At 37.8% G+C, this 26,183-nt stretch overlaps 1 protein-coding gene across 1 annotated transcript in view; it reads right to left on the reverse strand.

Moving 5' to 3' along the window:
• The window catches only part of PRKCE (protein kinase C epsilon), a 282,588-nt gene that overhangs the window by 181,825 nt on the left and 74,580 nt on the right, over nt 1-26,183 (reverse strand). The window contains exon 2 of the mRNA XM_062489237.1: nt 2,731-2,794. Coding sequence (XP_062345221.1) covers nt 2,731-2,794 — 64 coding nt within the window. The remainder of the gene's footprint in view (nt 1-2,730; nt 2,795-26,183) is intronic.

Consider the following 26,183-nt stretch of genomic DNA (forward strand, 5'->3'; position numbering starts at 1 on the left):
TGTTGAGGAAGTCAGGTTATAACAATGAACTGTTTTCATTGTTTTGCCATACAAATGCAAATAGTGCAGAGGGATAAGCAATCTGGCAGCTGGGACTATGCAGCAACTGGATTTTAAGAGGTATATGGTAACAACATAAGCTTACTTTCAATTTATGTACCAATTTACTCACAAAATGGCTTGCTTGGAATATAGGGAGTTTTGCCTTTTAGAGGCAGTACAGTAGACAATAATGCTTTCTCCATACAAATGGATTGAACTAATCTTAAGTCAGTTGGACCAAAAGGGAGTTGGGTATCTGTCTGACAAAGCTTTTAGAAGTGCCAAATAACTGGAGCTACATTACTGATGGCTGGTAACTAGAAACCTGCTTATATCACATAGGAGAAACAAGTCCAATTTTCAGTACATAGCAATACAAGACAAGAGTGGTTGGTGAGTATAAAGTATGTTTTTGCAAGAAACATGCAACTTGATTGCTTCCTCCAGTTAAAATTGTTGCTGTGAGTATTTCTATTGACATAAATTGCCAATTTCCCCCCCTCCAAAACTGCAGATGAAATAGTGATAACCATTTATGCATCAAGAAAAGAATACCATGCACTCTTGCTATTCAAAGTGATGACTGAAAAAGCAAGGTCCTGGTTCAGAAATTTGGTCAATTTCAAGCAACCCTAGGCACTCAAAAGTGATACACCTAGTATAACTTTATATTCCTTTAATATTCAAGAAATACAGATCAACTAGAATGAACCGGCCCATTGAAATTCATAAAATACCTCTCGGATACATTCTTTACCTACATATATATGTGCATACACAGAAAATTAAAGAGGCATTTTTGAAACATGTGGAATAAGCTACTACCCATGTGATCTAGATGTTCCTGTTCACTACTCAAAGATGCACACAGTTTTTATGTTAAACTAGGTGCTTCAATATATTAACTAAATATCCAAAACTATTTAGGCCACAGTCCTAATAAAACAGTCCAATAATAGGATTTCACAGAATCACTACCAATGCTATAAAAATGGTTTACTGACAGTCGTACAAACCTGGTCTGCTTTTCTTTGTGACTAAAACTGGAACCCTCCTAGAGAGCTTTGCAATACTTATACACAACACTTTTACACAGTTTTACACATTTTACATTCCCTATTTAATTACATGGGAAAGCTCAAAAAATAAACAAGCTCTACTGCACTTTGTAAGAGCACCAGCTTCTCTAACTTCTACCAAATTCACCTCAATTAAATCCTCTTGGTCTTCGAGAGCTTCCCATAAGCATTTCATAAGCTGTTTTCCCTCAATGGCCTGTTTCCATTTGTGTGTTCCCCTGCAATATCACTGTACCAACACAAATTTCTTTCCAGGTACCTTTCAAGTGTCACCACCTAACAAAAGGAGACACTAGGACAGCCTTTTCTTACTTTGCTGTGTAAAAGGTTAGAGAGTTCCAAACAACTTTTAAAGAACAACATAACACCATTCTTCCTGCCCTTTGACAGTCAGACACACTTGAATGCATCTTGGGATGAAATAGTAACAGCAGGCTCACCTGGGTATCAATTAGCCATCAGTAAAAGATTATAAGAACATCTACCAGCCCTGTGACAATCACAACAATGCCTTTAACCACATTTCAGATGATCATTGTCATGCCACTCAGATATGTGGAAAGAGCTATTTAATTGATATTTTCTTCAATGTGCAGGAAGAAGAAAGTGGTAGGGCATCTCTCATGTAGGTACAAAAAAAAAAAAAAGGGCTATAGGATAAAGTTTGTTTTTAAAATTCAGGATTTATAGTAATGTGTTTTTGAAAGGTACTGCTAGTAGCTGTTCAGAGTGCAGCAATTCATTACAATGAACAGAAAGATAAATATGGTCTTCTGCTGTTTTGCCACTGTGCCAGGCAAAATAATTTCATTTCATAGCGATTTTAGTTTCAGCTCCTGTCAGGGTTCATGTGAATCTTCTTTATGTACTGTGAACCAACGATAACCTCATTTAACTGAACTCCATGAGCTACTGGGGGAGGCTGATCAAAGCTGACTGTTGGACATAATTTAAGATAATCAATCATCTAAGCCATTTCGGCAGATCAGGCTGTCACCAAGTGCATGACTAAGACACACACATTTGCTTCATCATAAATTATCTTATTCCTACCATGTATCACTTGACTCTTCTTAAAGTAAGCAGCTGAAAATTAATTTTAGAAATTTTCTTAAGAATACAATAAATACTTCTCTTCCATATTTGGGGCTTTTTTCCAACACATGTCCTAAAAATGAAAACACCTCATATAATTACAACATTCTGGTCATTACTGTACTTGAAATGGAAAAATACCAAATATTTGAAAAACTTAAAAAGCAAATCCTGTCCTTAATCTTTGATATCTTAGCCTTTCTACATACATAATGGTTAGTATTTTTCCAAAAATTAAAGAATTTTGAAGTTCCCTCTGGAAGTTAGTACTACTAAAATATGGTCATTTCATTATGATAATTTTAGCTGGTATTGTTACCATCAGTGAGAAACAGGGTAAGATGAAGTGCAACTGCTTATTGACTCAAAGGCAGATAAACAAAATGTGCTCATTTTAACTTGAGCTCATACAGATTTGAGGATATCAGCACACACCTCTTCTAATAATTTCATTGCAGAGACCCTTGGAGATTCCATTCATGAAAGAGTAAGATAAAATATTGAAAGTCCCTACCTTCACCTGATGATCCTGAAAGGTCTATGATGACATAGACTCTCCCTTCTGGCTCCAAGTCAATCTGTAATCAAGAAGAGAAAAAGAAAAAAAAATAAAACTTAGAATGGCTCCCAAAGCAAGTGACTGCACATGCAGGAAACAAGAAGTTTCCAAACCTCACAGAGTCAAGGTGCAGGCAGGACACATTCTTTACCAATACAGCCTCCTTTTGCAAAGAGGTGTTGAGGACCCTGCACCTTCACTGGAATAAAAAATAAGTGTGCACACTTGGAAAGTTTGAGCTCAGTGAATCTTACATTTCAAATATTTAATGTACTGTTCTGACATATTTGCACCACTATTTTCAAGAAAGTCAAAAAAGTGCCACAATTGAGCAACTTTTTTAACTGTCATTTATACTGAGCCCAGATACACAAATGTGGAAAACAACACTGTGACACAAGAGAGATCAGCTCTGGTCACAGAATGGGGGAAATGAACACACACAGCTCATACAGCCGGTTAACACGTGTTTATAATACCCCTTTTGTGTCCCCACTGGGAGAAGGAAATACACGCTTTAGCCTCTCTTTCTGAAACACAAAATTTGTTTCTTTTTAATTTGTTTATGTATAATATTTTAATATGATTAATTTTAATAATTGATATTTATATATAATATCTATAATATATTTTATTTTTTATTATGTTTATTATCCATTCTGGTGGATTTTAGGGAGTCTTTACCCATGTGGAGATCACCTGCACTCAGCATGAAATACAGGTGCTCAGTATCAAGCTGCGGTTTGAAATTCCAAGATTTCACAGACTATGAGAATTAGCTCCAGTAAGTTTAGGCACTCCAATGAAGAGCTTATTACAGATCTTCCTGCATTTTATCACAAGCTTCATCAGCAAATCTAAGTATTGCTGGATTTGAGTATCTTAATAGTACACAAAAAATTAAAACCTATTTTTGCTGCCACACATCTCTCAAACATAAACTAACTAAAACATTTTGTAATCAGTAGCTTCCGCTGTAATAACAGCTACTGTCACATGATTTCAGAGACTGAGTGATGTGACATTGTGTATGTTAATACTGCACTTTCAACCTATTTCAGTAGGAAAACCACACAGATAAGACTGCAAGGGGTCTTGTCTGCCAGGACCTGTCCTGTGTCCCAGCACTGCAGACAGGAGCTGGTGGTCGAGGAGGCACCAGGGCAGCCCCAGCCTGTCCATCAGCCCATGGCTGGGGATGGGGCAGGACAGGGCCAGAGCCAGGCAGGGATGTGCGCTCTGCTCTCACAGCAGAAAAAAGCCCAGAACCTGCCCAGTGCTTCTGCTGCTCTGAGGCAGCCACACACAGAGGTTGTGGCTGGGAACAGGCACTGTCCCCTCCATCCCCATGGCAGCCTCCTCTCCCCCAGCAGGGGAAGGTGACCTTGGCTTCCCTGCCAGCAAATGACAGCGAGCTGACCTCTGCTGTCACAAGGGACATCAGGGTGCAGCGCTAGGCAGCAGGAGGTGAGAAGCAGGAGATCACCAACTCACATCAATAACTTAGGAGACCAACCTGTTGGTCTTCACCAATTAGCGAGTAAATAAAGGGACACCAGAACACCCCAGCTGTGCTGGGCTTTGCCAGCCTACATTCAGTGGGTGGCCCCAAGGGGACACCTGCTTCGTCTCCAGGTTCCTCTCATCACCTGGGAGGACTTGACAGGAGAGGCTTTTCCCTCTCTTTCAGGACACGGTTGCTGAATGCATCAGGATGATGCAAGCTCCTCTTTCCACTGACCACTGTCCTTCAGGAGAGGGCCAAGAGAAGAGTTGATGTCATCAGACTGACGTATCAAGAAAATTATCTCAGCAGCTCTATTGCAAATAGACCAGGGGCTACTCAAAGGAAAGGAAAATGAAAGCATGGGTACCTGGTTTTTTATAAATAATAGTGTTGAATTTCCAAAAAAGACATTTTTAACAATTCCTGAATTGGCAGCATGAATTTTGTGAGGGAGTTTTTTGGGAGCTTCTAGCTTTTTGGGTTTTAAATAAAGCTGCTGATCTTGAAATACTGCTTCTCTCCCTTTGCCATTTTTAAATAAGAAAAATATTAGAAGATCAGAAGCACAGGTGCACGAATAGACTTTGATGTCTATGATGAGGGAGGCTTTTGAAAAACTGCTATAGCACTCAACAGATGGCTGTATTAAAGACAGACATGTCTGATGCTCTGTTTGCTTCAGCACTATACACTGTTTGGTTAAGCTTTCAGTAAAATACTTTATGCAGTTCAAATCCCAGCGTGCACGCATACACATAAACCCCCAGCAGAAGATTCTGGCATCTGGACAAGTTACTGACCACCATCACAAAGTCTCTGTTCTGCCCCTTTAATTACAAACAGCATTGGAAGCGACTCAGGAAAAAGACTGGAGGCCTGAAACCAAGTTTCCATTACTCAGCAATTGGACTGTTTCAATTTGCATTTTATTAGAAATGATGCTTAGTGATTTTGAATTGGAAATTTTGCTGATGCTCTAAGAAAAATGAACTATTTATAAAAGGAAGTCTCTTTTACAAAGAAAGCATGTTTCAATCTTCATACGTTCTAATGCCAGTAAGAATGGACATATTCTTATTTTTAGATTTATGAAATATCCACATTTCATTTCAGCGAATACTTGCACTGACAGTCTTATCATATGAATTAGTACTTTTGTCAGAAGCCAGCAGCTCAGCTGTCTCAGCTGACCTTACATATGAAATGGAACACCCCAACAAAAGCAGAATCCCCTAGACTGATTATTTGTCTTCCCCTGTCTGCTGATTGTCTATCTACCCCTTCTTTTCTTCTCTTTCATGTATCAAGCCAAACAGAGAAAGAAAAGGACTAATTCAATCTTAATTATTTATTAAAAATGTCTAACTTAATGCCTACAAACATAATGGCATAAATACCCATAAATGAGAACTTTTCAATCTGTGCATTAAGCTATGTTTAGATTCTGCAATACACTTTTACAAATAAGCAACAAAAGATGCATGAAGCAAAATGGAAACGTTCCCATGCATTTTTCACTGAATGCCATGAACATTATTGCATGAGAAATGCCCTCAGACATATGTAACCAGAAACAGAATGACTGGCCAAATTCAGCTGAACAGAACAGGCATCCTTGAATGCAATGGAAATAGTTTGATCACAGCAATTCTGATTCTGACCCTTCTCATTGACTCAAAATACTTCTCTGAAAGCAGCCTAGCTTTTATACGTGCAGAGAGAGCTTATGAGGAGACATCTACAAAACACGTTACTGTTCAAAAGGAAACATGAACAAGGTAAGATGTAAGCTAGGGATGGGACAGAGGAGTTGATACAAGAGCAGCTTTGCTGTAAGCAAGACACATTGCAAAATATGTGCCTTGCACACATCATATTTGCTACATGCAGCAGAAGATGTAACAACTATTACTGAGCAAAATCTTTGATCACCAAAACATTTTATCCTGTTACTGACCTGTGATATTGCTGTGACTTTTGCTGAAATACAGTTTTACCATGCGCAAGTAACGTTAATTAAAAAGGTAATTTAAACAACTTCTATATTGTTCATATAACAACATGAGACAGCATGCTGAGATGAGTACCATCATTGCTGGAAAGCAGCAAAGATAATCAAAAACTCCAGGCCTGAATAAAATCTATTAGTAGCCTGTCTCAGGGAACAAAAGGCAACCATCCATAAAACTAGACATACTTTCAGAGGAAAAATCCCATGCTGAAACCAAGGCCAAGCTTCAGCATATTGAAAGCATTTCTACAGTTTCACAGTCATTAATGGATTTTATTTTCAACACCCTTCTGAGAAAGTTCCCCATATACAACATGGGATACTCCCAAAGGCACAAGCTAGACTGAATGACTTTCTGGCAAGTCATACAAGAAGCCTATGGTTAAACAAGAAATGAACTCTGGTCTCTGGAGGCCCAGACTGCCCACTGGACCATTTCTCCTATTCCACAAGTTAGGCTTCACTTTTGTCAAGCAATACACATCCTGTCTACCAGCAGTATTAAATGCTACCAAGAAGTCTTTTTTTTTCCTCTTTTCTTTAGACAGCATTTATAGATACATATCAAGGATGAAATGTCTTTCTTTATTCAGATAATACTCATCATTTAATCAATACCAAACAAAGCATCCTGAAATATTTCTTTGCAGCATTTTCAATGGATCATAATTCTTGGGTAACCTGGAGTAATGCAAAATTTAATCAAACTATGCAGAAGATTGCAAAAGTGGTCCAGCTTTTCCTCAAGGGTTTTTTTTTTTTTTTTGTTTTGTTTGTTTTTGTTTGTTTTTTTAAAAGTCTTTAACTTTTAAGTGTTCTGAAAAGCTGAGCCCTAAACTTGGCTAGATTTTCACAATTTTCCTCCTCTCAGGTGTAAGACATTATTTCCCACCCCTAAAAATATAAAACTTAGAGGGAATTCTCTTAGACCAAGATTTTCTAAGGAAACCAAACACACTCTCTAATCTTAAAAGGATGAGGAATATTAGATTATGCTATGGAAATGCTTGTGTTGCATTGATGCGTCATATTTGACTATGAATCAGATTTTATGTACAGCCTGAATAATTCAATTGGCATTTGGGAGTGTTCTTTCCATTCCATTTGAAAGCATCAGCACAGATTTTGCGTGCTCTGTGGCACAAACTGAGACCTGTTGTGAGCAAACAACAAGCCACTGTCTTCAGTGGCTCAGTGTCCCGCTGCCACAGAGTTTCCTTTGATCACAACAGAGTCCATCAGCCACCTATGTTCCAACACAAAGACATCACCTTGAGATTTAGTGCACTGCACTCATTTAAAAGCCAACTTGTCTCAAGAGAAATTTAAGAACAGTCACTGACATAAATTCAGATTCGAAATAAAAAGTGAGTGGACAAAAGCATTTTTTCATGAGTGAAATTCCTAAAAGCAGAATGGTTGAGTAAGTTTTACTGTGATCTTCCTTAGCCAGACAGTATATGAAACACTGCAAAACCCCTTCAAACCTAAAGCTGTTGAGGATTTTGGCAACAGTATAAACCTAAATGGACTGTGCAAGCCACAGAAATAGAAAGAATTAAATCATAAAACCTGCTTTGCACCTCTTCTTGTGATGTTCTAGGATTATCTGATATTTGGGTAGCTTAAAGCATAAACCTCCAAGCACGGGATCAGTCACTGCAGATGGTTATTTGATTCGTGTCAGACCTGGGAAGTCAGTATGGTTTAACCCTTCCTGAGTGTAGCATAACAAAGTTCCTCGTTGAACACACAATTTCTCTGAGAGAAGGGAAGCAATTGTGCTTAAAGTGCCGATAGCTGCAAAGGCTGAAGGGGGATGGTTCCTCTGTCTGTTGTTTTTAGAGGTATTTACCAATTTTGGTAAATATTAATTCCATGAAAACGCATACAAAAATCAGAAAAGCTCTAAGCTAATAGAAAACAACTGGCAAGTCTGTGCTGGTCTTTTGTTCTTTAGCCACAAGATTTTTGTGCTTCAATTTAAATAGCCAATAGAGTACCAATTTTAACTTAATAGAAAAGCAAAAAATTAACAGTGATACTTCTGAATATAGCCAAAATGACTCCACCCCAAGTAATTTAAAAATGTTCAAATCCACCATGATGACTGGAACAGAAGCAAACTTTTGACCAAAGGAACAGCCAGATGTATGCTTAAACCTGCAAACTTGCCCCAGCATTTACACCTGAATCCCTGTCAAGCTCATCTGAAATGAACAGCTTTGCAATAAGCTCCCATAAGGTCAGCAAAATAGCTGAGCAATTGTTATTTACAAATAGTATCTGAAAATTAAGAAGTTTACACTTTACATGATTAATTACGTGAGTAAACTTGACTTTCAAAAGAAATTAGCCAGAAAACATACTAAGAAAACTTCCTTAGAATCTCCATTTACCTCCATGATGTTCTTCACCCCACCAGCCTCTTGCTCTTCTGGCAAAGGCAGCAGGAAAATTTGGAGTCAGTGCACTGCTACAATGTTCACAAATCTGCCTTTCATTATGAACATTACATATTTGATTATTATAATTAGAGAGAAACATAACACAGCTTGACGCATTGTAATTGACCACAATGATATACAAAAAGGTTCAGAAATTTTGGCCACAGGGGATTCTATCAATTATTTACTCATACTCAAAAGTCAACAAAAAACCATCAAACATCTTGCATGACCTACACAAAACATCAAACACTTTTCAGTGCCAGACACAGGCACTGACATAATACAGAACAGCAGCAGCCAGGGAGAAACAAGATTCAGCTGAAATAATCCACAGTATTCAGAAACCAACTCTAAAACAAGAATCTTTCCATTACTTAATAAAGCATTTACTGATGCTCAGCTGTGGTGTCCTGAATCACATGTGATGTGACCTTGGTCTCCCATGACCTGTTGTGCCTAAGGCCTCCCAGCACCAAAGAAGGAGCATTTCTGAAGGCATGGCGACACACGCACGTGTGCTCGAGCACAAGCACGTCTGCACTGTCAGACGTAACATACTCGTTTTTATGTATTAGAAGAGCTAACAACTTTTACAGACCACCGACCATTCCAGGCAGTCTGTGTGCAAACAGGTCCATGGAAACTCACTACCATGAGTGTTCCAGACACAAGTGTTTATTTAACCCAGTGTAGTTATTCTGATGATGGAAATGTGTTCCATCATCAAGCCTTATGAAGACAGAGGAATAAATCAAAGTGATTAGTATTTTTTAACTGTACCTACACTAGAAACAAAGTGGCATTATTTTAGCAATGGTAATGAAGATAAAAATACAAAGAACCTACACAAGCCAAGGGACAACGTGAAGCACAACGTGTAAGAGCTAGGTTAGACTGAGAAATGCCCAACTAGACTTTTTGAGTGAACAGACAGCAAAACCACCTACTGAATAAAAGCCTGCATAAAGCCTTTCTCTTGAAACATCTGATAAATGCATTTCAAGAAAGAAAAGAAACTCTTCAGAGCAAAAACACTTTCCCAAACAGATGGTTATTTGATTTAAGAATAAGGGAATTGCATTGTGTGGTTAAGGTCTGACCTGTAATTTCATCACAACGCTTTTCAAAATGCATTTCTTAATGCACTAGTGCAGTGGCACTCTCCAAACCACAGGGAAATAATTAACTGTCACAAAGTATTTAAAACATGTTTGTTGTCTTGGCTTACAGGCATTTTTTAGTCATGCTACAGAACTGCAACCAGAAGGGAAGTTACCTCACACCCAGCAATGAAGCACTGAGCAGAGAGTCAGGGCTGCTAAGGCAGAGTGGTTAGCCAATTACTACATGTTAAAAACTGATAAAGGCTATCAAATTATCTTACCACAGTACAATTTCAGACAACCACTTGCTCATATAGCAAAGCCAAACTCATAGGTGGTATATTTGTTCAGTCTCAGGAAGCACGTAAACATGATTGGAGTTTCTCCTAAATTACAATAGTAGTTCCTCCGAGTAGACAACTTCTCAACACTTTGCACCACCATCATGAAATATGTGTCTGTATAAAAGTAAGTACATGGATTGACTGGTAGTTTTTCCTGGCTGCATAAAACCGTTTTTGGTGGACTGCATAATTTTTCCTTTATTTCTTAAGTAATTCCCATATTTCCTTATGTCCTTTAAGCAAGAATTTCTGCCTGAAGATTTACAGACTAAGATACCAAAGCAATGCTACCTATTTCCTGTAAATATGTATTTCTTCTCTTTATTGTCAAAACACTCCTTTCTTGCACTCTCTTCCTGCCACACATACTATGGGAAGTCAAGGTAGTATACAGTAGGTAATACCCACATAGCATTTCTGTTAAGAAAGAATAAAGGAAATAACTGTGCTGATTTTTAGTTCTCACATCGGGGAAATTAACATCTGGAAGATCCAAAGCTTTGGTGTAACTAATTGATTTTCTTTTGTGTGTGTGTGTATTAGGTATCAATTAAAATTCTTCCTAAATAAGGTAAAATCCAAAGACAGGATATAAGTAAATCCAAGGAAATGGTGATATTAGATGATGTTAAGTTGATGTTCAGTTTACTCCTGACATTCCTATTCTAGTCCTCTGTAAGAAAAACAAACAAACCAAAAATACTACCAAAAAACCACCAACACCACTCAAAAAATTCAAACACCAAAAAAAATCCACTACAACCAAAAAAACCCCAAAACCCACAAAAAACAAAAACAAAAATTCTGGAACTTGCCTATGAATCAACTGCATTTCAAAACAAAGCTTAAGAACATCAAGGATACCTGGTTTGAGTAAAGCTTCCATCTGCCTTAAGAGTGAAGATCTTCCCATATATTAGAAAATAAATAAACCTTACACAAAACCCAAACAGCCCAAACTAGACAAACACTTCAGTATTAGTCTCAGATCCCTTCCACAAGAGGTTCACATTTTCAGCCTCTCAAACATTACTGTGCAATACCTGTCATGAACTTCTGAGAGAAGTCCAACTGGACTTACAGTCTTCAGTGAGCCAAGAAGGCAGCAGGGAATTGAATCCACTTCAGTTCAGCTCTAGCTCAGGCTCACTTTTAAGTAGAGCTGTGCTGGCTTTGTTTCAGCTAGCAACAAAACTCACATCTAGGTTTTGTTTTCAATTAAACCCCTCCACATTAAAACAACCACTACTGTTTATGGGTGTGAATTCAGTTCAGCTCTCCGGGAAGAAAGGCGAAAGGCCTTTCTTATCTGGAAGGCAAGCACATTAAATGTACTCTCCATTTGCATTCACAACAGACATTAATCCTCCATTAGGAAGTAAACAGCTCGAATCAATATGCTGCAGATGGACAAACTGTACTTCAATGACACTTGCTGGAACTTTTAAAAGAGCTTGTTGATGTGCAATGCCAGCATCGGCTGCAAGCCAGAGTGCATCAGCAGAGAGAAATAAAACTCTAAAAAATAAAATAGGTAAATTTTTACTCTTCTCTCTTGCCAATTTGATTTAGATATGAATCAAATTCCCTCTCCCCACAACCCTCAACTAAAGTGGCTAAAACTACAGAATCTGCAATTAGGATAGCCCCAGTGGTGTGCCCAGAGGTGCCTTTGATCTCAGAAACTGCCTATGAATGACTAAGTCCTTTCCCTCAAGTTTCCAGAAAATGAACAATATCTTATTTTTAAAAAGCACCTCTAGAAGCTATAAAGACTTTCCTGAAAATACCCCAGTATCCATGCTGTTCCTCCATCTGTGCAAAACCGGACTTTTAACATGACAAAATCCCTGACCTCCTTTGCAGTTTACCTTAGTGTACCTTTCATGAAATTTGGCTGGCAATCAACTTGTCAGCACTGTGCCACCACACACGGTGACTGACTTGAGTTTTTGTTTCAAGTCTCACCTTGGCACCCGAGGCCAAAGAAGAAGGTCACAGGGCTGGACTCTCTGACCTACCCAGATGGTTAAACTGCTCCGAGGCACTGCCAAAGAGGGGCAGCTCCATGGACTACTGCTAGGCAAGAAAAAAACAGCACTACTTCAAGAGGGCAGAACTAAAGAAAGCTGCAGAAATAAAATAATACAGGGTTTGAAATATCTTCAATTAAAAAGCACACGTGAATGAGAAGAATAAAGGATGTAGGGAAGGAGACATGGGAACACGCAGAGACAAAAATTATATATACAGCTCAGAAGTGGCATGAAGTTGTCACAAGGAAACAAAAGGAAGTAAAATAATATTTCAAGAACAAAGCTAAGCTAAAATTACTCTAAAAATTAATCTACAAGTTTTCTTTTGGAAATATTAGCCTCTTTTAACCTCCTTCTTAAATTTGAGAATGCTTCTCATTACTGTCTCAGCTGTCCTGCTATGTCAGAAGACACTGCTTTATCACAAACATAAGGGGTAAGCTTTAAAAAAGTAATAAAGAAATTTAAAACAGTTTTTCGATCAATACACCAAAACCATGCTGACTTAAGAGGTTTTATTATTAATCTAGGGAGCTGTAAGCTTGTAATTTGTTAACATAAAATCTCTCTTCATTTATCCTTGCAACTGATAATTTTAAATTTAAATTGATACATTTAAACTTAAATACAATTTAAAAAAATGTGTCTCCTTTCCCATTCAAGTCCACTACAGATAAATCTCTATTTTCAAGGAAAAACTGAAAACCAAAAAGGGAATTAGAGCCTTACAGAATTATCTAAGCTTGGGTTAGAAATGAGACTGCAAAAATATAATGAAAATATTTGTTTCCCAGTCACAAAAAAATTCCTCCACCAAACACAAAGATGAAAGCATGAATATACAAACTTCAAAAACTATAAATCAATGTTCTTATGCTGGGTTATGAAGATCGAAGAAAAAAAATTATGTCCTGCACAAATATTCTCCATGTCCTTTCACATATGTATCTATAAATTGAGTTTCTTTACAACAAACACTGACATTATAATAAACAAACACCACATGATATACAAACCACAATAGTTGTACAGAATTGGCATCAAGTATTTAAACAAAAGCATCCTTTCTGGAAATATCTCTCCTGCTTCCAGCCTGCCAAGAATCGCATTGATTTGGAGACTTGGATCAAGTTAAGTTCTAAAGAAATTTCAAAGCAGGAAACAGAAAAAAACGAAAATTAAACACAAGCCTCTTGCAAAACTCTCTCTGCTCCTTTAGCTTTTTTGATGTCTTCCTAAATGCTTGTTCAGCTTAGAATGAAAGCCTTCATTTTGCCCTCACACACTGTGGCACACACAAGTGCAACCATGATTACAGAAACTGTCTGCCAAGCAGATAAGTTCATCCTTTGCTATACTGAGCACATGCAGGAGCCCCAGGGCACGTTTACGGATGTCTGTAACAGTTGGGAACTAAATGCACCTCTTAAGTCTCAGTTCAATATCTAAACAGAAAGATCACTCCTGTTTTCTAAGGGAAAAGGGAATTTCGAATGTCTTGTAATAAATAAGCATTTTGCCAGTAAATGTGGCAGTTTCAAGCACGCAAAGTTATTCATGTGTTTGATCATGCAATCTCCCCCAAAAGAGTAAATTCAAGAATAGCACCAAAATATTTAAATTTCTTGAACAACTACCCAGAATTGGTAAAACATGTCTCAAATTTGAAAGAAAATGTAACCCCCCCAATGATATCTTATGTGCCTTCCTAAACCACATTGCCAGAGGAACTAAAAATTTTATTTCTATAAGGAAACATAATTAAGACATTTTCTACTTGGTTCTACTTCGTCCTGTGTTTAGAAAGTATCATGATAAGATCTTGACATACCATTTAATAATGCTAAGGAGTTTTTTCCAACATAGTTTTTGTGTTGCTCTGATATTTTATCCTCTGTTTAATCACCAGATTAGAAAGATTAATGAAGCTAATTCTGTTAACAAAATGGCTATCCTGAGGACTACAATTATCTGTGATTTGCTTGGACTTGCTCTGCAGCTTTAGCCATAACAAACCCAGACCAACTCCAAGATTTCTTGGATATCAGCTACAAAACACTTGGTTAAAACAGCTAAACAGAAACTGATATAGTTTGTTCTACCCATGTTTAAATGCAAAAAAAAAAAAAAAAAAAAATTTTAGTAACTTCCTATACCTTTATACACACTGTCAGGCAACCTATACTGCATGAAACAGTCCAGAATGCAACATCTTGAATACAGAGATTACAGAAAAGGAAATGGCAAAAATAGCCACTACTATTATTATGGTTCCTGAAAAGTTAGACGGCACAATCCACCAGCCAGAAGTGGAACACCAGGAATAGACACATCTCCAAAACTCCCTCAGAAAAAAAAATGCTCTGGTGCACGCAGCATTAAGTGGTTTTTTCTTAAGCATTTATTTTCATTTACTGGGGTGTTTTAAACAGAATTACATGTGGCATTCTCACATGTTAGATATGAATGTAATGTGAAAGATGCCTGTCAAACCTTTTAAAAACCTCATTCTTTCAGACATCCAGAAAGTTTTCCAGTCTTTTCTGGATTCAGGAAAAAAAACCAAAAAACCCCAACACAAAACAAACAAACAAACAAAAAGGAAACAAACAAAAAACCAAAACCAACCAAACAAACAAAACCACCAGCCCTGAGACTCAGTCTTTCTTGTATTGTAGTGATGGGATGTTCCTTTTTTAGTCCATGAGGAAACAGGAAGCATAGTCATTTACAGTTTTGTGCTTAGGAGAAAAATGACTATAATTCAAACCCTTCAAATGCATTTGGGGGGGAGATGGATTGGGTTTCTTTTAGGTTTTTTTTTTCTACCTTTTTTTTGTTTGTTTGTTTTGTATTTTTGTTTTCAGTTTTGAATACAAGAGTATTTACTATTTAGGTTTGAGTGATTTCTTTGCAAGAGCTCAGGATAGATTTCATACAGTCTGATAGAATTCCTGAAACGTAGCTCAAGGTATCTGAATAATTCTTGTTCACTTAGCTCTGTAAATTTTGTTCCAAATGCATAAGAGCCATCCAGTTCTGCTAATGGAAGGCACAGCATGCTGCCCACTTACTCTTGTATTGAACCAAGTAAGTAGAGCAAGGCTAACACCTGTCTTCCAAGAAAGGCTTTCAGTCTTTTCTGAAAATGTCTAGGGATGAACTATCTGCTACATCCTTTGCTAACTGGTTTCATCAGTTTAATATGAAAGAAAATATGCTGCCCATTTTAACCTGTCTGGATAGCCCTCAATTCTTGTATTACCCTTTCGAGATTCAAAAGCTCCTTATTTTTTTTAACATACCCAAATTAAGTAACCTCCCATTGTTCTTTTTATTTAAAGCAAACCAGTGAGCTCAGAGTCTCTCCCTGTAAAGAATTTTCTCCAGCATGTGAATGCTTTCAGAAATCCTACTGTGAACTCTGCTATTGACCTACTGGGTCACCCTGGGCAACAAACTTGATTCACCCTCCATGTGCCTATACCACCTTCTATTATTAGTCTTATTTAGAGTACAAATTCTAAAAAGTTCAGGCTTTCTTGAACACGTTTTAGGCCCTCGTGTTTCTACTATTATATGCACACTGGAGTTCTAAGCATGCTGCCATATGACCAACCTGAACTGCTAAACCCACTAGGAGTAATTAACAATTAGTGCAGCCCATTGATAGCCCTGCACGTAAACCTGCTGTGGTGCACCTATCTCTTCCCACAAAGCATGGAACCTTATCACTTGACTTACACAAAAAAATTTCCATTTGGGGTTTACAGCACGAGGCTTAGCAATTCTAATTCCACACAGAGAGGGCAGAGAAAGGTCTTGCACAGCAGGTCTAGCTGGCCTTCAGTACACTTTTTTCCCCTCAATTTCTTACCAGTTTTTAAAAATGTCGACCTCCCATAATCCTCCCATGTGCAGCCTACAGAAGAAGGAGGAATAATTTCACACCTGGGGGAAGTGTCATGAAAAATCTGTCAGCTGTAAGAAGGGTGGAGGCAGGCAGGATAGGCTTCCTCAGGAATGTATCTAAGTTTTGGATACTCTTGTTCCTCATTCCTCCACCACTGCTCTACAATTTCCAAAAGCATTATCCCACACAGCTTGCAGAAATCTCTGCCTTGGACAACCCTATCACCAAAACTTAATTGTATCCAGGTTTGTTTCAAACTCTCAAAGCATTCCGATCTGAGAAAAACTCAACAAGTGTTCTGAAATGGGAACTACATACTTAGATTTTCTACAAAAAAATAGAAACAGTTCCTTAAGACTTCCTGGACAGCAGGGACAGTCCCCTTGCTCCAGAAACTTCAAGGACAGAAGAGGCAGGAAAGTTAATTCTGTACTGGGGAAGAAAGTTTTTGTGGGGGTTTGGGGAAATGGAGGTGGGGAAGAACAGGAGGCCAGTGGCTGTTTGGTTTTGAGTGTTTCTGTTTTGCCTCTCTTCCCTGGCTTTTTAGGGCCATATATTTTCCTTACTAGCATTTGAGATGAAAATGATTAATGCATAAATATGACCTCGTTTACCATCTGGAACCCCTCTTTAAGTAAAGCTTTTCTGGGGAATCCAATAGATGTTCACGATGTCTGTGTAATATTGCAGAGTGAGTGAGTTGGACTGTTTCCATTCCTGATCCTCTGACCCTGTCCAATCTGTTGCTTGTGGCTCAGTCAAGTATGTTGCATTTTAACTTTCCCCAGGCATCGACACAGTTTCTCTTTTGGATTGTTTCAGATTTTGTTCTCTGCAAAGCAGCCAACTCTAAAAGTGCCTTCAGTTTATCCCCTTTCCAAACCACTCCTCCATCAAGGAAAACGGCTTCCTCTCTAAAAATTTAATGTATATATATATATACACACACATATATATATATATATATATACATTAAATTTATATACATATTTTTATACATAAAATATATATATATATACACATGGATGCAGGGTAATAAAGTTGCTAACTGTTGAATTTAGAGATGCAGGAGGATCCAGTAATGATGAAAGGATGACAATGTTAGCATTCTCAGAATCTGGCTCAAATAATACTTGGTATTCAGCCATGAAGATGTGACTGTTTCTCAGGAATCTGGTCATTTTTCTTATACTGTCCTTAGAAAAAAATAAAAATGAGAGATTGTGCAACTTTGCTGCTGAATTGCTTGTGTTCTGAACACAATTCCATTTTCCATACACCTGAGGAACTGCTGGGGAAACACTGCAAAGTTTTACTGTTAAAATTTCTTAAAAATTGGGTTAGCCAATGATCTTAATGTTGTGAAAATCTAATAAAAATTAGTTTAAATCTGAACCGTGACCTATTGTCATTTTCATCTTGGATCATTTCAAAAGAATAAAATATTTTTAAACCATGAACAGCCACAACAGTAAAACCTGAAACGTTACCAGGTACTTTAGAAATACTTTAATGGCAGTTTTTTCCACTTCAGGACAAAGGTGAGCACTGAACTCTGGCATCGAGGAGAGCTGCCACTCCTGAGACAGCCAGGATCCTACATACATCCAAGTGACATCTCTAAAACAGGTACACCCCAAAACACTCCAGAAGCAAGCAGAAGGAACAACCTGGCAGCCACACAGCACTGTGCTCATGCTCCTCACCCCTGAGCCCTGCACTCCTCAATTGTAGAGTTTCACGTAGACAAATGCAACTTTTCTGACTGCTGCAGTATATTTACCAGAATGAAAGGGAACTCCTTACTTCACTTTGTTCTCACTGCATGAACAATATCAAAGGAAGGAACTGGACCTCTCTGACTCAAAGTGTAAACTTACTACCAGACTAGTTTACTTGAATTTCTTTTGTTACCATTTAAATGGGATGAGGTTTCCATCCTCCTCGCAAATTCTGTTGTAAAATAAGCAGTGAAAACCACAAGCAGCAGCAAACATTAGCATTAAAAACAGAGAGAAAACAGGCTCTGGCTCCACGGGCACGATGCACAAATCTCACAAGCCTGAACAGGTAATTCAGCAAGAAAAGACAATATTGGAATAAAAGACAATATACACAACTCAGTTTGCAGCATTTTGAGAACTGACATTTTATCTGTAGAACCATCAGTTCTTAAGGATTTTTTTCAGGTACAAAATTAATCAAAAATGGATGAATAAATATTTCATTCAGAATTATCTTCATAATGTGTGGCTTTGATTTTATAACCATGAACCAAGGCACATTTTAAAAACATGCTTCTATATTATTAACATGCTGGAAATTAATTAACAGTTAATTCTGAGTGTTCAAGAAACAGCTCATTCTGGAACTCAGTCCATTTAACTTATATTAGAGCAACAACTACTTCAGATACCTCCTACTCTTGACTCTTGAGTTCCTACTTCATGGTAGCTTTTTATAGTAACTTGAGCAGTTATGTGAAAAGGTATTTATGCACCAAAATATTTCAGCAGCTAAGCATTAAATATATCACATTTAATTATCATTATGCATTTATTATTTTCCATAAAATCACATTTTCTGAGAGCTTTAAATCACTACTACTAATGTACCATGTTGATGTACCATGTTTTATTTACAGAGTAATTAAAAATGGCAATACCAAACAAACACAAGCATGGCTTCCTAGTCCTATGGCTAAGCAGGCAGAGCACACATCAAACCAAACTGAATGCTTTACTCTCACCCATTCATCTTCCTTGTACTTCCCCTTACTTTGTACATGAATCAGGATAACCACTGAGTTCACACTGCAAACATTTCTGAAAGCACTCGAGTTCGATGCCAGCCTAAGAGCTGTTGGGAAGGATCATATCCTGGAATGCTGGCAGCTTATGGCAGTGCTGCCCTCCACACCAAAGTGACCACAAACCTCCACCAGGGAAGGGAAAATGGAAAGCTACTGAAGCTGTCACTCAGGTCCTTCCAGGGAACTTGGAGATACTTCAAATTGAAAGATTGTTTTGAAGAACACAGCAACAGCAGTGGGCTTACTTGGCTGCAGTGTGGAAGTAATGACTAAATCAATCTTGAGTAATAAAACAACTTAACTTCAAAGATATTTCAAAGATAATGAGCTGTCCTAAACCTACCTAACTACCAAACCTCCTACTGACTGCAGTTTGTATCAGTCTGTCACTGCTGTCAGTGACTCTGACTCTCTTGCAGATAGCTCTAGCAAACCAAAGTTCAAAAAGCATCCAAATAATGTCTGGGCTCAGTCATCTAGAGGTTCAAAAAAAAAAAAAAAAAAAAAAGTCTGTCAGACCTCAAGGCTCCATGTTTACTAGAAACATATTTTGGGAGAGACAGAATAAAATTAAGCCCTGACAGTATTTTATTTCTCTCCTCTAAATCATCTCCTCTCATAACTACTTCTACTACCATTTCTACAGAAATGCTCCATGAAAAGAGATGCAGCCGATAAAAGCAGAATGAAAGACTGGCTTACTTCCCAAAGGGCATTTGGTCTCTGAGAAATCAGACACATAACAGAAAAACTACAGTCATATACCTCAGAGTTAGCCTCTTGAAAATACCTGGCCTTACAGATACAGTTATAAGCGTGCCCTTGCTCTTCTTTCTTATTCCACTGTTTGTGGTGCACTGACTTGACCAAGTCTCACTAAATGGATGACACAAAAAGAAAGATGCCCATGCAATGGATACTTTCATCCCCCAAGTTTATTACGAGCCACACACAGTCATCTCTGGAAAGCAGCATCAGAAGAACACAGAGTAGGTTTCAAAAGAGGGGAACTTCAGCAGGAAAGCTGAATAAAGTCCTATTTTAAGCTCAACAACAGAATCTTTAATATTGTTCCAATGCTGCCAGGCTCAGATCTGTCAGGAAAAAATACACAATACTTTTCCTTTTAAATTTTATTAGTTTTATTATTATTATCCAACTCAAAGAAGGAAGGTCTCAGCAGACCTCTGAGTGTGGCATTCTAAACCTAAGGCTTAATCAATTCTTTTACTCCTTCCACAGTTGCACTTATTGTACAAACTCTGACAAAAAATACCTTGGAGCTAAAAATGATCTGACATACTAATATAAAGTCTGTAAAGCAAGTTAAAAGTGAGGATTTCCGCTTTCTACTTGAAGAAAGCAAGATACTGAGCAGAGATATAAGATGTAGTTTGTACAAACTACATAACCCCCCTTCAAGTCCACAAATCTCTATCTGAAAAATTAATCCAGTTTTATATTATAGAAATTAATCCAAATTTAACTTGTATTTCCTACTTTTAAAACAGTTTACACAAACATGATTTTTGTTAAACTCCTCCAAGTTAGATAAATATAAATGAAGCTCCCACATAGAATAATCTTCAGAAATCATTACCAGTGTGAAAAAAACATTACTATTCTATGGGAGAATAAGGACTGAAAAAGGAAAAAACACTCAAAAGCACATGTAGAAGAATCACCCCACTTTGCTGTTATTTTCAGTCTTGCTCTCTTCTTGGAAATACTTGAACATTAAGGGTAAAATAACTAACCCTTGACTTCCACGCCTACAAGAAGCAGCTTTGTAGTCTGAGTAAGAAACTTGAACAGAGTGTTACTAGCTCAGCGTTATCTGGGACCCAAGGTGTACTCAGAGATGTTCAGAGACCACTGGCAGCATCCAACACCTTCGCTCCTACTGAATAAATTGGGCATTCACAGTATTGCTACTGGATGTCTTTGAAGCCTGCACCCAGGGCAAAAAGGGCTCCTCATGAATTTCTGTTATTCTCCCAACACAAGAGCAAATTGATGGAGGACCGAGGATGAGCAAATGAAAATAAGCAACAAAGATAGAAAAAATACTACCCCCTACAACTTCAAAGGGCACAGGAATATGGAACACCATGCACAAGCCAAGCACCTATTCCCAATACACAAAAATCCTGAAACTGAGAGATCTTTTTTCTTGTTCTTGGCAACTTCAGTTGTGGCACATTTTTGCCGTTTGCTATCACACAGTTTCTATGCAATCTACCTGATATTTATCAGCTTAGTACTATTATAAAAGTCAGTCTAAATTTTGGACTCTTGGCCAACGAAAGCATTACATCATCCATTAAGCCTCTCTTAAAAGAGTTCAGTCTCGATGTACCTACTAAAAACACATTAGAAATGAATTAAGATGCAAATCTGCTTGAGCCTTATTTGGCAGATGTAGGACTAAAAAGCTGGCACTGCAGCCTCTCTCCCCTTTGCATTCCTTTATTTCTGAGTTTTGGATAAGCAAAGAATTTTGGGTGGCTGTGTTACAAGTAAGAAGAATCAAGGAAGATGTCAAGAATTTTTCTGATGTTATTGTTGAAGAGACTTAAGACTAAGGCACTTGAAAATTAAATAAAATATACAACATGAAGAAACCCTTGCTTCCCTCAGGAGAAGGCTGTCGAGAAGTCTCCTATTACATGAAAAGAACACTGCGAACTTTTACTGGACCAACGTTATTTGACTCTTTCTACAGAAAACATGTTACATTTCCTGGCCTACCAAAACAGAGCCTGCTATACACCAAGTCTTTGATTTATACACCTGGAGCTGAGAATGCTCCCTTTACAAGAAGCCTGGTTTCCCCTAGGTTGCATGTTCTTTCTTGATGAATTGCCATGGAATTACCTATTGCTTTTGGGAACATCTGTTATTGTTCCATCTCTCAGAATCACATGCACACCCACTTCTAGTTGCCACATACATGAAAAGTTTTGAAACTTCTCTGTTCAGAGCATGTGTTAGGAAGAAAAAGCAGATTTTATAATCATGCTTCATCTTTGATATTGTTATAAGCTATCTACAACAAAGAGAAAGAAAATTCTTTCCAAGACTATTCATTGGGAGTAAAAATATATGAAAGAGAAAGAGCACTAATTTGGGCACACAGTGATCTCACAGGGTCTTAGATCATATTAATTAATCTGAATTTCAGCACAGATTCAACTGCTGAATTAATTCCTGATGTTTCCACACAAACTGAGCAGTTCTGTGTTTCAATGCTCTAGTCCCACATCAAGCATTAACTTAAGGAAAAAAAGTAACAAGAGGTAAACTTTATAAAGAAAAACATTTCATTATAAAGAAATCAAGTTATCTAGTCAACCACATCTTCAAAATATTCCACATGCTCCTTTTTCACAGACTGACTAAACCCTCTTAACATTATTTTAAAAGCAAGCAAGTATATTAATTGTGATTTTTTTTCACCTGTAGTACACAACAACAAATTGTCATTACCAGCTGTACAAAAGAGTCATCCTAAAAATCTAAAAATTTTTCAAAGAAATTTATGCTGTTGGTAGTAAAAAGTAAAGTAGGAATAAAAAAAAATAAATCTGCATTATACAAAACCTTCTATCCTACTACCACTTCTCCCCATAAAACACGGATCCTCATGTGAGATTTAAGACTAGCTGAAGAGTCACTGAGGCAGGGTATTTGATGAAGACTGTTCCAAATAACAGTAGCTGCAAAACACAACAGATCACCAGCTAGAAAAGAAAAGACTTCATTTAAGACCTTTATATCAGAAGACAGTATCTAATATACTACTCATGCAACCCTTCAACTACTAGCATGCTTGGATAAAGAAAATTAAAAGTATCGACATCCATAAACATCTACCTACCAAGTGATTTATCTACATTTGGACAGCTTTTACTTGAAATTAGCTGAGGCTAGCTTTCCAAAACATAACTTGAGGAATCAAGTACTCAAAATCTCCTGGATTATGTCTCCAAATCCTCAACACACCTTTGAAAAAGAATAAATGCAAACCAGCACTGAGTACCTGGGCCAGGAATATTGACCTTGTCATAAGCTGAATCAGGTGTTTGCAGTTCCAAGTCCAACTCTGCTGCCAACAGTCATTTCAGCTCAGGAGAGTGGCTCTGGCAAAGACAATGTAGGCTCTCAACAAGAGTAATGAGTTGTTATTTCTGCAGCAGTAATTCCGAAGGGTGCCTGTGAGAACTCTGAGCCCATCCAGCAGCTCCAGGATAAAAGATCCACCTCCTATCCTAGGGAACTTCAAGGGATAACAATCTGGTTTGGCATTGCAAGTAAACACTTTTGTTCCTTTCCTTGGAAATCATTCACAGGTTTCTGTTGCTTTGTTTCCTCAGGCTTGCAGTGTAAGGATTTATAAATTCCCACTGACGAGTTAGTGGATTTTGATTTTAGACATGGGATGAGAAAACGAATAGGAAATGTGGGAAAGAAAAAAAATGTAAAATATGTACTTTATCTTAAAAGGAAACAGGAGAAATTATTATACATTTCTTACCAGGAAACCAAAAGATACTCAAACCAGAATTCAAAACACTGGGGTGTTTTTCCCTGTTGTCTTTTGAGGACCAAACTCATAGCATATTAGAGTGCAAATCTATTCTACTACTTTCATGCTTAATGTACATTGGCTTTATCCATTTGAATGCTTTCTTATCATGTGCTCAAGCCTGATAGAACTGTAAAAAGAAAATGCTGTGATTTCAGCTGAAGAAAGCTTGTAACATCATATTCAGCAACACTTTTAAACTTGCAAGCAGAATTTCCTGAACTGCATGATACCTGGTACCAAGAGAGATGACAGAAGAAACATGGGGCATCAACATATGTGCATGAGAGAGTTTGTAAAGAAAGGATTTCCCTGTAACCTCACAGACCCTGCACACCATCTGTGGGGTGCATGTGCACACACAACACTCCTCCCCACCCTCCCATTCAGAACAATTGCTTTTCTAATAGCAGGAACAGTTTCTTCACAAAGAGCCTTTCTGCCAGAGCAGAGCTTGCATCTGGCCTGATTTAAGTCCTGTTACACTGGGAGGATGGAGGTTTAGTTTCAGGAAAACTAGAAAAAAAAAAAACTTATTTATACCAGTATGAACAGAACTGAGGATAGCATGGATGCCATCAGCAGCATGCAAATGTAGGAATGGACACACATAGCCCAGATTTCTTACTCTCACCAGGACCCATCACTCAAGGGCCATTACTAGTAAGGAGCCTGTCCTTTTTTACTCATCTCCACAACCTGTCGAGGCACTCCAACTAAAAAAGATTTTTTTTCCATTTTTATCTCTCAAGGAAGTACAACAGGATTTCTGAACATGCTGAGACAGTTTCTTAAAGACTCCCTGCTTGAAAAAGCAGACAATATGCAGTAAGCAGACTACACATGTGCCCCAGAAAATAACTGCTGACATTTATTTCTTTTTTATGAGTAAATATTAATGTGGGCCATTTGACAGTAAGTCTAGTTACATGACTAACCAAAAAAATCCCTCACAAACTTCCAGTTTGTTATGTGTCCAAATACCAAACTCCAGAGTGCTGTCAGTGTTTTAATTTTAAAATCTTGATTAAGATCACACCTTCCCCATAGTACTAACCTATGGAACAACAGTTATGAGTAGATGAAAAACTCACTTGCATATTATCAGCAGAACAGCAATTGCTAAAGACAACATGGTATCTTCCACAACTTTCTAAGACTTTTTCCAAATTCTAATTTATCACAACGATTAACAACAAAGAATATTTTGAGCATTACATGAGCTTTTGAAGGATGGTTAAATGATGCCATCTTCTTCATAAATCCTCATGTGTCTGTTATGTCCTGGGCCAATAAGTAACAGAATATGTTAAGGGAGTAGGAAAAAAATAAGCAAACAAAAAACCCTACGAAAAACACCAAACTGAATGAGCTTCATGAGCTTCCCCAAGTTCCTTCCCTAATTGACCCAAAATACTAATCTAAGAGATGAAACAAGGATAATTATCTTTTTCAGTGATGCAATGCTCCTATACATTTCAAAACTTGCAAGAGCCTAGTTCACATTTGCAACAGTCTTTGCACAACAGCTTTGTGCTACATCCTTCATCCACGTGGCTCTTTGATAGGGGTTTTTCCAAGTCTCACTGGATGACAAAGGGTTAAAAGAGGTTTTGAGAGCAGTTGGCTGATTTTGTGATGTTCTCCAGCAGCCTGAACAAACAGGAAGCCCGGATATGAGTGATAATTGTTAAATAAGAGCTCTTAAAACACCTGCTTAGCTCTGACTGCTAACTATTAAACCATTACAGCAAGTTAAAAACAAAATCCCCCAGAGAGATTTCCACCTGTTTTCCCCATCTATTTTATTGATTTATACAATAAAACATTCAGAAACACCCAGTGGAGCTGGAAGCATGACCCCCTCCATAAGCAAGCACAACCTGGAAAGCCCTCTTGCTCAAACACCCTCCCAAGGTGATATGGAGATTTGGCTTTTCACAGAAACGTACATTTTTAGTCAACTTGGTGTTTCTGAAGCTTCTACCCAAAGCCTTTTGGGTTTTTTTTTTCCCCCCAAATATGACTGTCTGTACTTCTTTCCTAGAGCAAATATGTATAGCCATTCACCCTACATTGTCAGAAAGTGCTTTTGCAGGAGTAGGCCATTTTGTAAGGCAATTAAAAAAGAAGGAAAGGATTTTCAGGTCCAAGCTGGAAAGGCGTGGACCTTCCCCGCCATTAACTTGGTAGAAAGGTCTCCTGCATTGTTAAAGTCAGGAATACTGCCAGAATTACAACTACTTAGTTTCACAAACCCTGCAAAATTAAAAGCAAAAACAAAAAAGAGCCCACCAAAAACCTACACAGAGAGAGCAGTCATTATTAGTATGGCTTCTTTGGACAAAGGAGTATGAGCACAACATAAAAGTCATAGCTTTTTTGGAATGGTGCCATGAGCGTTACCTCCACACACTCTGCCCTCTTTTTACTGATTTTTCTGAGAAGGTTACTCATGACCTTCAAAAATTGTCTTGCCTTTGATGCACTGCAACGATGATTCTATTCCGTGAAACCCATTATTCTTGAAAGAGAAGCAAAATTATTCACTATTTACAAGTCTGTATCTATCTTGTTTCTTAAGCAACCTTAACAAGCCAATTCTGATGATCAGGAAGAAAGTTATCCTCCCAAATTTTAAATA

The sequence above is a fragment of the Cinclus cinclus genome, chromosome 3, assembly GCF_963662255.1.
Source record: "Cinclus cinclus chromosome 3, bCinCin1.1, whole genome shotgun sequence".
Taxonomy (NCBI): Eukaryota; Metazoa; Chordata; class Aves; order Passeriformes; family Cinclidae; genus Cinclus; species Cinclus cinclus.